General features: G+C 43.0%; 1 protein-coding gene across 6 annotated transcripts in view; it reads left to right on the top strand.

Annotated features, from left to right (window-relative positions):
* The window catches only part of ALDH18A1 (aldehyde dehydrogenase 18 family member A1), a 64,747-nt gene extending 53,315 nt beyond the window's left edge, over window positions 1-11,432 (top strand). For all 6 annotated transcript variants that reach the window (XM_032491275.1, XM_032491274.1, XM_032491273.1 and 3 more), the window contains one exon: window positions 11,279-11,432. In XM_032491275.1, the coding sequence (XP_032347166.1) occupies window positions 11,279-11,417 (139 nt within the window). In that variant the 3' untranslated portion in view covers window positions 11,418-11,432. The remainder of the gene's footprint in view (window positions 1-11,278) is intronic.
* The last annotated feature ends 888 nt before the right edge of the window (window positions 11,433-12,320 follow it).

Genomic DNA, 12,320 nt, shown 5'->3' on the forward strand with positions numbered 1-12,320 from the left:
TTTGGAGCAGTGGGGGTTGATTTGTCTGGAGGAGAGAAAGTGGGACACTGGCTATTTGAGGGACTGACTTGGAAGAGCCAATCGTCCCCTGACAGGGAAGCAGATTGCAGTTCAGTCTGGGTCAGACTTTCAGTTAAGGGTTTCTGAAAGTGGGATGAGCTGCTTTAGGCTGCAGGAGCTCCCCATTACTGAAGGTGTCCATTGTTCATTCATCCATTCATATGAATTTCTGTGGCACTGGTCTCCTGGAGATTTCACTTTGGTGGGGAAAACAGATAATAAACAAATACAGAGACAGATGACTATATAACTACTTATACATCATGACGTGTTATAAAGGAAATGAACGCAGGCCCAAGTTAGGAAATAAGGGAGGGAACTGGAATGGGCCTTGCGGTTGCCCGCTGAGGGTCCCTGGATCTTGTTACAGTTTCTGTGTGCCAGTCCCCCAGCATCTGTGCACTGTTGCTATGAGGACCGGCTCCTGCAACGTAGTTCCCGGGGTAGACCTTGGGCCACTGGACCTCTTTGCCCGCATGTGCAGAGAGTGACTCCTGCCCGTCCTTGGCCAGGACTCGGCTAGTCGAGCGGGAATATGAAAGCTAGGAAGAAAGTTTGGGTTGCACTGCAGGCTTTTAGGCTCCTTCCTGCAGTGCCTCCCGCTTGCCTGTGCAGCTTCTTCTACTCCCCTACCAGTTTCTCCTGGGGCACTTTTAAAATAAGACACTTGCTTATGAATCCTTGTCACGGGATCTGCTTCTAGGGAACTCGACCTAAGATGAGAAGAGAGTGATCTGATACTTTTAAAAAGTACCCAGGTTCCTGGGGAAGAACAGGCTGTAGGGAGTGTAGAAGTAAGGGGACCGGTTAGGGGCTAGCAGTCTAGGTGAGGGATGAAGGAGGCTGCTCTAGGAGGGTGATACTTGGAAGAGGAGAGATTTAAGATCTCAAAAGAATCAATAAGGTTTTCCCAGAAGGGACTGAAGGAAAAGGAGGAATCCAGAAGGTCTCCTAGACTAGATGAGGACATACAGGGATATTATGGATAAAAATCCCCTCATTGAGTGGGGAGTAGAATGAGGTGAATTCAAAGCCATGTATCCGTTGGAAAATCCATTTGCAATGGCTGGATTTAGCAACCAAACAAAAGATCGGTGCTAGAGATGGCTGCCCATGAGAATAAACGTAAAAACACGGGGAGCATACACAGACTGGCAGGTAGCTTGCAGAAATCATTAAAGTAACTCAGATTCTTTTCGAGTTACCTAATATAGGGTGTTTCCATTTCCTGCGACTATAGTGCCCCACCCACTTGAATCCAGGCCATACCTGGCACTGTGACATGTTCTGGGCCACGTTCTAGGGGGAAAGCGTGTGCGTGAGAATCGTTCCGACTTCCGTGGCTTGGCTCGCCCAGGCTCTTGCTGACTAGTCACCTTGCCTTTTTCAAAGAACAGATGCTAAGCTGCTGCTGCTACTGTTGTTATTATTGCTAACATCCACTAAGCACTGACTAAGTGCCAGGCATTTTGCTTAGCGCTTTGCACATATAACCTCATTTATCCTCCGTAACAGCTCTTTCAGGTGGTTCTTTTGTATTCCCCCTGGAGGCTGAAGTCATCATGGCTTAGCCACTTGCCCAAGTCAAGTAGCCTGAGGGCAGCTAACTTGAGATTTGAACCAGAAGTCCCATTCCAGACTCCAAGTTCTCAACCAGTATGATTAAACTGACTGAAAAAAAAAAAAAGAAAATGCTCTCGGGGGAGCCTGAGTGCTTCCTCCATCTACACAGAAGTCCAGTCACCCCAGGGCATCTGAGCTGGTTCTCACCGTCTCACCTAGAGCTAGAGCCTCAGTACCCACCCCCACTGCCCCTGTCCCCGCCGAGTCCCAGCGCCCCAGTTCTTCCTGGCACCCACCTGGCTCTGCGAAGCATTGTTCCCTGATTTCTTCCTTGGGTTCCTAATGAACAATACAACTTCTTGAAGAAGTTCATCCCCTCTGGGGTTGGGGGGTTTCCTTAGAGTTGACCCCAGAGAGGCTTGTTTAGGGGCACTTCCAATCTCTTCAACCCGAGTTCCCCAAGCCCTGGCTCCGTGCTAGACTTTGTATTCGGCAATGAGATAAGGAAAAGAAGTTAACAATATCTTTGGTTGTAAGGAAATCACAGTTAATACCAAACATGTTGTCCAAGTAACACATATCTAGAAGGCTGAATATCCCAATTCTCTGGAGACTTCAAGGGCCTTTTCTAGTTTAAGGGGGGCTCCCTAAAGTCAGAAAAGTTGCCTGACACAGGTAAAAACAGCCTAAATGTCCAAAAGTAAAGGGTTAATTAACTCACTGATTTAATACTCCACACCACGAAACATTCTTGAAGGCCTTAAAAAGAATTCTGAATCATGTGGGTTTCATAATATATTTTTGTGAAGTGAAAAAAAAAAAGATAACAACATTTTGCAAACTATGATGCCATTTAACTGGAAAAAAACACACATGTTGTGCATGGTTAATGGTGATTATTTCAAAATAGTGAAATTCCTGGTGGATTTTATTTTCTTCATTATGGTTGGCTTGAAAACTGATTGAAAAGTAATTTATTTAAAAGCCCATCTGCAAAGACTACATACTGGGTAGAGTGCATGCCTAGCATGCACAAGGTCCTGGGTTCAATCCCCTGTACCTCCATTTAAAAAAATATATAATAAGTAAACCTAATTACCCCCTGTCCCCCCAAAAAAGCAATAGAAAAAAAAAAGACTGTTTGATTCCAACTGTATGACATTCTGGAAAAGGCAAAACTTTGGAGACCACTAAAAGATCAGCGATTGACAAGGGTTTGGGTGGAGGGAGATGGGGTGAGGACGGAAGAGGTGGAGCACAGGGGCTTTTTAGGGCAGTGAAATTATTCTGTTTGATAGTGTAATGATGGATACATGTCATTATACATTTGTCAAAACCTATAGAATATGAAACACAAAGAATGAAGTCTCATGTAAACCATGGACTTTAGTTAAAAACAATGCATCAATAATGGCTCAGCTGTAACAAATGTACCACTAAGGCAAGATGTTAATAATAGGGGAAACTGCATGTATGTGTTGGGAGGGATGAGAAAGTATATGAGAACTCCCTGTGCTTCTGCTCACTTTTTCTGTAAACCTAAAACTGCTCCAAAAAAATAGTCTATGAATTTAATAAATAATAATCTATTCTATAATATTTCAAATGTACAGAAAGATACAGAGAATATAATGAATACACATTTATTCACCACATAGATTTAATAAGTCTTAAGATTTTGCCATATTTGTTTTAGATCATTTTTTAAAGAAATAGCAAATTAAAGAAACAAAGCCTCTATATATCTGTCCCTAATTTCAACCTCTTTCCTCCCTTGCCAGAGATTCCTTCTATCCATTTTTTTGATACTTTTTACTTATCTATCAACATTAACAATGTATAACATTTTTTTATATTTTACTTCTCAAAATAGAATTATATATCTGACTCTGTAAATTATCTTTTTATTAATCTTACATTAAGAATTATTTGTGTTGCTACATGAAGCTCTAGTTTATTCATTTTAACTACTGTATAGTAGTCCATCTTTTGAATATACCACAATAATAAAACATTTTACAATATTTTGGGTTATATGTCATGACAATAAGTGAGAAAAAACAAGATATAAAACATTACTTACAGTATGACACAAAACACATACATACAAAATAAAATGCTGCAATGGCAAATATAAAAAAGTTAGCAATGTTACTTTGGACTGTAGGGTTATGGATAATTTTTCGTATTTCCTAAATCCTTTGCAGTGAAGAAGCATTGATTTTATAATTTTTTAAAAAGTAAAACTAAAAGCATGCAGTCCTATGAAACAGGAGTTTTAGCTATGTGTATCCCACAAAATTATCACTTCCCTCCCCACCTGAATAATATCCCTGGATAATCTGGAAACAGCCCTGCCCTGTGTCACCCATCTCACAAAGGGGCAGCGGCTGGCCCTGCAGCTCCCTGCCATATCTTCCTGATGGCCGTGGAACATTTACTTGGTTTGTGATGCCTGATACCCGCAACGCAATTACGGGATTGGTTGTAATTATGCCTGCAGTGATATTATAGGATTGGATATAAATATACTTGCTACATGTGACAAGAGTTTATTTCTGTTCACGTTTACCATCTGGCTGCAGCACACCCTTTCCTAGCTGCGAGGGGAAGAACAGTAGCAACAGCAGAGGTGAAACAGGAGTCAGATGGGAGGCTTTGAATAACCAGCCTCTGAAAAATCATCTCAACGTTTGTGATGGGACCGTAGTGTCAGGAGTCACAGGGAAGGGGCAGCAGGTTGTACCCGGTCTGTGTTCTTTCCCTGCTCTGAGCTTGCAATGGAGTTCAGTCAGGCTGGCTCAGGCCTTCCTGAGTCTCAGCACTCCTGTGGACTCGAAGGCCCTCTCCTCGCCGAGCTACCCACGTCTCCGCCTTCTGCCCTGACTTCCCTCTCCAGCTCAAGTCCTGCACTTCCAGACCTGCTTGGGGAATGGCTCCATCTTCCTGTCCTACTGTATCATCAAACTAAATTCAGAATGATTTCTTCTTAGATGCTCATACTAGGTCTTTACCCTGACTTCTCTATTTCTCTTAATGGCAACACCATGATCCAAGTCAGCTGGGGGGTAATCTTTGGTCACCGTGGCTTAGGACCATGCATCTCAGCAGAAGGCAAGTCGTGCTGTGTCTTTCTTTATGAATTCAGTGCCCAGATCTAGCATACTTCCTGGCTCGTAGTGATTAATAAACATTTCTTGAATGAATGAGAAAATGAATGAAATGTTTCTAACTTTACATTGTTCATGTTCAACTCCCTAGTTCCAGCCCTTATTACTTCACAGTAACCAGGACTATCGCAGTAACCTCTCACTGGCTGTTCTGCCTCTGCTCTTTCCCGGCTTTGATTCGTCCTGCTGTTGCCACCAGACAGGTTATGCTTACCTGCCACTTCCATCACACCACTCCCCTGTTTAAAAGCTTTTGATGACCCCTCAGTGGCTACCAGATAAAATTCACAATCATGAACTTTCCTTTTAAAGTCACTACACTCTAGCCTCAATTAACATCTCTAGCCTTTTGCCTAAAACTGCTCACATTGCTAACCCTCTACTCTTCTCTTAAACCTTGCACTTGACCATCTTCATGACTATCCTTGGGTCATTTCTTAGGTTGGACTGATGTTCCCATTTCTATCTGTTGTCCAGAGGAGGTAATACCTGAGCCAAAACTAGAAGCATGACTAGGAAAAAGTAAAACCATCACTCCTTTATTTAACAAATAACTAACTGAATTTCCACTCTCCTGGGTGCTGTGGCTGGCACAAATTGATCGAGTCCTTGCTCTCAAGCGAACAGTCAGCTATTTCAGATTATCCCCAGGTCCTCCAGGATTTTGGGATGGTCTCACCCTGAGCCTTCTTGATCAGACTGGGCCTTAGGTTTTAGCCTGTACTCTTGGTTTTCTGGCCACCCTTGGGTTTAACCTGCTGACCCCACAGGGGAAATTGGCCATTGTTTATCCCTAATGTTGCCCTGGGCTCGCTGACTGGCCAGGCCTATGGGGCTCAGCTCTTTGGGCCCCAATTCCTGCAAGACACCACCCATCTGGGATCAGATATGTTAACCAGTCCCTTTCTCACTTCCCTGAGCTAAACCATTCCAGTCAGTCCTCCCAAGAGCCAGGTGGGCTTCCAGACACACAGGGCATCAGACCCTCCCAGGCAACATCACAACACCGGGAAAGTCCTGGTTAGAGTAAGCAACTCCAATATGTTACAATTTTTAAAAAGTAGATTATAAAACAGTATGTATTATATGGACTTATTTAAAAATAATTCTGCACAGAGAGAAATTTTGCAAGATAAAAGTAAAATTTAATAGAGATGATTTAAATTTTTTCTTTTTGCTTATCAGTAGTTTCCAATTTTTTTTCACAATGATTATATCTTCCTAGTAGACTATTTAAGGAAAAATAAACTTAGTGGCACAAAAAAATGACAGAATATTTTAAATGTGAATTAATAATACAATGCTTCTGTGATTGGCTCTCTTGGAAAGTTCGTAATGATGTTCCTCGCTGATTACATCACCTGTTACAGAGGGTGGTTAGCATTTTCTTACAAATCTGAACGCCCTCACTTCTCACACATGTTGGCTTTTCAGGCCTCTGAGTCATAGCTGCCAAATCTTGACATTTACCAACCCCTGGGCACACGAAACTCTGGGTAAGGGAGTTCCCCTGGCCTGGCCCACAGAGGCTTAGACAAGCATTGCCACAGAAGCATCTAAACAATAGAATGTGATGTCGTGGGCATCCCAGGGGGAAATAACGCTAGACTGAAATGCATTTTTGCATCATTGGTTCTCCCTGCTGATTGAGCCCTGTTTATCTCATTTGGCAGATCAGCCTCAAAGTGCATGAACTATTTGTGCCTCATTAGTTTCCAATAGATTGATTTTGCTAGGATTGCGAATTGGCCGTCTTGCATTGCAGCCCTCAGGAGCTGGCTCTGGCTCAGCCCCACAGTACAGGCATGTGGAACAGCAGCCACTGCGGCGGCCGCCACCAGAAAGAGCCAGGAGAGCTGTTCCATGGCCACAAGGATGGCAGTGCCTTAAATCTTTCCTGGAACCAGGCAGGATAAGATAGGGACCTGTGAGAAAGCAAACAAGGACCATCTCTGCTCTCTTTTCTTTCTCTCTCATGTGCATACTCTCCTTGGCATCTCCCGCCTCTTTCCTCCAAACCCTCCCCACCCCCAACCTTAGACCCTCTTCAAAAGTAAGAAAAATAAAGATAACATCTTAAAAAGAAAAACACAAAATAAATAATATGGAAGACCATTTTATAAAACAGTGAATGCTGAACTACTTACCATGTAATGATCGAAGAGAAGAACAGTATATAAAACTGAACACGCAGTGCAACATTGCTTTATAAAAAGTATACGTAGGAAAAAGAAGGTTAAATCGAAAAAAGCAAGCCAACTGGGGATAGTGGGAGCTTTGGACATTATGGAATGTGGATGATTTTCATTTTTTTTCCTTTAAACTTTTCTGTACTTTCAAAATTGTCTAAAATGATTAGCAGTACCTATACTTATCCTCAGAAACTTTTTATTAAAACACACGAGGTAATAATCCATACATAAAATAATAGAGTGGCCCCTGCTTTTCATTGAGCAAGGTTTATTGGTTCTGCCAGTTCAAATGACAGAAAACTAACTCAGGCTAGTTTGGCAGTGTCTCAAAAAATTAAACATAAAGTTCCCATATGACTCAGCAATTCCACTTCTAGGTATATATCCAAGGGGATTGAAAACATATGTTCGTACAAAAACTTCTACGTGAATGTTCATAACAGAATTGTTCACAGTAACCAAAAAGTGGAAACAACCCAAATGTCTCTCAGCTGATGATGGGATAAACACATTGTGGTATATGTGTACAGTGGACGGTTATTTAGTCATAAAAAGGAACAAAGTATTGACACGTGCTACAACAGGGATAAACATTTTTTAACATTACACTAAGTGGAAGAAGCCAGACACAGAAGGCCACGTGTTGTATGATTCCATCTATACGAGATGTCCAGGAGAGGCAAATCGATTGAGACAGAAAGTGTATCTGTTTTGCCAGGGACTGTGGGGAGAGGGGAAGTGGAGGGTGACTGCTCATAGGTATAGGGTTTCTTTTTGTGGTGATGAAAATGTTCTGGAATTAGTTTGTGGTGATGGTTGCACAACCTCATGAATATACTGAAAACCACTGGACTGTATACTTTTAAAGGGTAAATGTTCTAATATGTGAATTATATCTCAATTAAAAAAAAAAGTGTGTCTAGCACACTGTCTTGTAATGGCCTGTGGATTTATCAGTCTCTCCCACTCCACTGTGAGCATCTTGAGGATTAGGGCCTAACCTTGTTCTCTGGTTCTCCAGCACTGAGTGGAGCACCTGGCACAGAGTGGGCACATGGCATTGTTCTTTGTGTTTGTTTTTTATTTTTTTTTTAATGGAGGTACTGGAGATTGAACCCAGGACCTCATGTATGCTGAGCATGTGCTCTACCATTGAGCGATACCCTCCCCACCCATAATATTGTTAATTGAATGATTTGAGAGCTCTCTTCCCCAAATCCCAGGGCTCCCTGGCTCTGCTTGCTGGTGGCTCTGCTCCCCACCATGAGTGAACGATCTGGGTGTTAGAAGCCCTAGTCCAGGTACAGTGTACTCCAGAACCCAAGAGTGGAACAGCCTATGGTTTAAATACCAGCTGGTGGAATCACATTGTTTAGCCCCATTGAACCTCGTCCATGGGCCACACTGATTCAAACAAAGGGGCTGCCGCTGACCCTCAGGGGCCTTACTTTTCCTCCTATTGAAGGGTCTACCACGAATAACCTTCCTTCTTTGGAGGGGGAGGCCTGGGAATCAACAGATTCTGAGAACCTGTGTCTGGTATGCTTTCAGGTTCTGCTCTACTTCTTTTTCTTTTTTTAATTGAAGTTTTGTTGATTTACAATGTTGTATTAGTGTCTGGTACACTGCATAGTGATTCAATTATACATAAATATTATTTTCCATATTCTTTTTCATTGTAGGCTATTAGAAGCTACTGAATATAATTCCCTGCACTATATATTAGGACCTTGTTGTTTATCTATTTTATATACAGTAGTTAGTATCTGCAAATCACAAACTCCTAATTTATCTGTCCCTCCCCTTTCCCCTTTGGTAACCATAAGTTGGTTTTCTGTGTCTGTGAGTCTGTTTCTGTTTTGTAAGTTCATTTGTCTTGTTTTTTAAGATTCCACATATAAGTCATATTATATGATATTTGTCTTTCTCTGTTTGACTTACTTCACTTAGTATGGTAATCTCTAAGGCCATCCATGTTGCTGCAAGAGGCATTATTTCATTCTTCTTTATGGCTGAGTAGTATTCCATTGTATGTATAGATATGCCACAATCTCTTCACTTCTTTATCAAGTCATCTGTTGACTCCTAATATCCCTCCTCCTGCTCCTACTTCTTATTAGGGACAAATGAATAAGCCTTTGGTTCTTTTGGCCTAAGGGAGGAATAGGTATCTTTACCCACTTCTCCCCTCTATAAGGTCAACTTGCCCTCATTCCCTTGGCCTTAGGACATGATTCTTTCAGATAATCTCCTTCTTACAGAGTCAGATAAACAGGCAGGCCATGCAAGCACAGCTTAGATTGCCGATTTAAAGAGGGCTGCAAACATCCCTGGAAACAGGTGACTCTCCAAGACCTCCTCTCTCAGAGAGCCACACATGCCTGGAAGAGTGACTTGGTTTAGCCAGTTGGGGAAGCAGGCAGAAAGATCCTTAAGAGCCATGGCACCGAGACTAGATATGGTCACCAAAATACCATTCACAAAAGTGGGTCGAGGTAACCGAAAGTTTTGAAGACAGGTTTAAGAGACAGGGCAAGCAGGTTTGGGGACAGGACAGACTTGCTGAGGTAATGGAGAAGGGGCTGATACCTGATAGGCACACCCGCCACCTTCCCTGCTGCTCTGTCCTCAGGGCCCGGCATCTCCCCTTGACAAGGCTGACAAAGTGATATTACCCTTCCCAGGGTGCCCGTGTGACTCAATTTGGCCTTGTGTAATAGTTCCTTCAGCGAACTCTTCCAGTCACCTCTGACAAGCTTCCAACAGCTTCCAAAATGTCAGTTATTCCCTTAACACCATTGTTGTTGATTTTTTAACCTTACTAAGGCTGTATTAGTTTAGTGAGGCTAGTTGCCCCGTTTCTGAAGTTGCTGTGTTTTTTTTCTTTGGGCCACCTAAAGTGACCTGTCTTCCTCTCTTTTCATCTCGCTCATGTTTTCTGGGTCTCTCTGCGTTTCCCCGTGTCACCCTCTTTTCTGCCTTCCTGGCTACCTCCTTTTATCTCTCCAACGTAAATCAGAAAGCATCTCTCAGAGTTGTCAGCTGGATCCACCAACCATATAAATGGTTTTCTCGAGTAAATGCTTCATTAACCAAATTACTTTAGAGTAGTAAGTCTTTCTCAAGTGAAGGCAGCATATTTTAATGAATGAATCCCCTGCCCAGTCAGAAAAAAATGGATCTCCCAGCAGCTGCCTTCAGACTGCCCCCTCCTCCTGTCCCCTCCCAAAGCCCTGACCTAGGGCAGGCCCTTCTGTTAACACAGTGGAAGTGGACAGAAGCGCGTCCTATGCTTCTGGTTACTCCCAAAGGTCTGCCCTGGTCAACATTTTAAATGTCTTATTTCGACTATCTAATAGCATGAAACATTCTCATCCTTGGTCAAATACAGTACAATTGTATAAAATTGGGATTCTATCACATACACATATTTTCATCAAAGAAGCAGCACAGGACAGGTGGGAGCAAGTGTTTTTAGACTGATGAACAGAGGCCCAGTGACTAGACCCTTGAGGTGATCGACTCATACTCATCTTGGCCCTGCTTTCTAAGCACAGTGATGTCCTTGCCTCCTCTCATTCCCTACCTGGCCCCACAGACTTCTCCTGACCAAACTCTACCCATCTCTCCAAAATTCCCGAAAGCAGCATCCGCCATCCCTGGCCTCCAAAGAATGTGGAATTCCTGGATCTGGCATTCCAAGATCTTCAAATCAGTTTTGTGCCCTCAGGCATGAGTGTGTAGATATGCTTTTTCCCCGGTAAGTCATCAGCAAGAAACAAGAGGATCGGTTCTTGTAGGAAGTTTCGCCCTTTCCACCACTTGCTTCACTTTTGTCAAGATGTTACAAATGAAATTAGGTACAACCATCAGGGGTTTTAGTGGTTTAACAGTTTGATTCATAATTCCCTTTCTCCTGTTTGATTTTCTTTCCCTCCTGACAGTCTTCAATTGATATGTCTGCAGTCGATCTTTTGAGTAACTGGGGAAACAAGTTACCAAAACCAACGCATTTTAAGAAAGCACCTTTCACAACTTGGCCTCCTAGTAATAGTAATAATAACACCCGTTTAGTGAGTGCTTACGTGTCAGGCGGTGTGAAAGCCTGTCATCTACAGCTCACAAAGTAACCTTTGGAAGGTTGTGTCTCCCTCCTGCTGCAGATGAGGGACCAACCCGAGAGCTTGCACAAGAGTTTCACATTCGGAATTGGGGCCAGGAGTCTGCCCACAGGAGTAACCACTATGCTTTCCAGCATCTCTAGATCATCTTGTTTCTTTTCCCCACTCCCAGGGTGAAGAAAAAGGCTGACAGCTCTGGACTGTCCTCCACAAAATCCTGCTCACTCTTCTCCCGATTCCTCACACTTCTTGGGGTTGCTCTCTACCCTACGTTTATGACCCTGGTTTGTGTGCTCCACCCTCCTGCCTGATATTTTTCTTTCTCTCCAACTGCAGAAGGACTGCTGGTAATAAACTGATGCACATGTAGCGAAAATGAGGAGTTACTAATAAGATTAAATTAAATTTAAGCACATTTTTAACAGTGTGTAAAGCACAGGGCTAAGCACTGTTTGAGATGAGCAGACGCAAGCCAGGACCTCATGGAATTTACAGTCTGGTGGGGAGAGAGAATGAGGAATAAGACTGTGCACATATATACATGAGTTCTTACCAAATATGGTAAATTCCACGGGAAAGGAATAAATGAAGTGCTGTAGGGCTGGAGAGCAGAGAGTGCTCACATTTCCTTGGGGAACCAGGAACGAGACCATATGGTATAAGAGAATGATTGGGATGAGAGTGAAAAGCCCCGAGTTTTACTCCAGTCTCTGTCACTGATACACTAATAAAGCCTCGGTATTTCTTCTCCCCAGGACAGGCCACATGATTTGTAGGGCTCAGTTCAAAATGAAAATGGGGGAGGGGGGACTTGTTCAAAAATGAAGAATTCAAAGATTGTGAGAGCAAAGCAATAAACCGAGTGTGGGATCCTTCCCAGCACAGGTTGCAACCCCATGAAGCTGGCCTGGGCCTCAGCTATCTTGGGAGTTACCCTTTGGGAGTTAGGAATTCAGGTCTCACCAGCGCCTCGCACAGAGCCTGAGGCTCAGATGAATCAGAATGACTGGAGACAACTGGGAATTGACACAAGTATGCCTGACGATGTCTTGGGCTGCTTTCAGTGTTAGAATATTATTAGACCATGGTTCTGAACACTTCTTGGAGGAGACACTTGAGATGAGTCTTGAAGGATAGTGGGATTTTTCTTTTTTTTCCCTCCTTCCAGCATTTTCCTTCCAGCATTTTCCCTTTTATTTCATAAGCCCTAATAC

The sequence above is a fragment of the Camelus ferus genome, chromosome 11 (genome assembly GCF_009834535.1).
Source record: "Camelus ferus isolate YT-003-E chromosome 11, BCGSAC_Cfer_1.0, whole genome shotgun sequence".
NCBI classification, from domain to species: Eukaryota; Metazoa; Chordata; class Mammalia; order Artiodactyla; family Camelidae; genus Camelus; species Camelus ferus.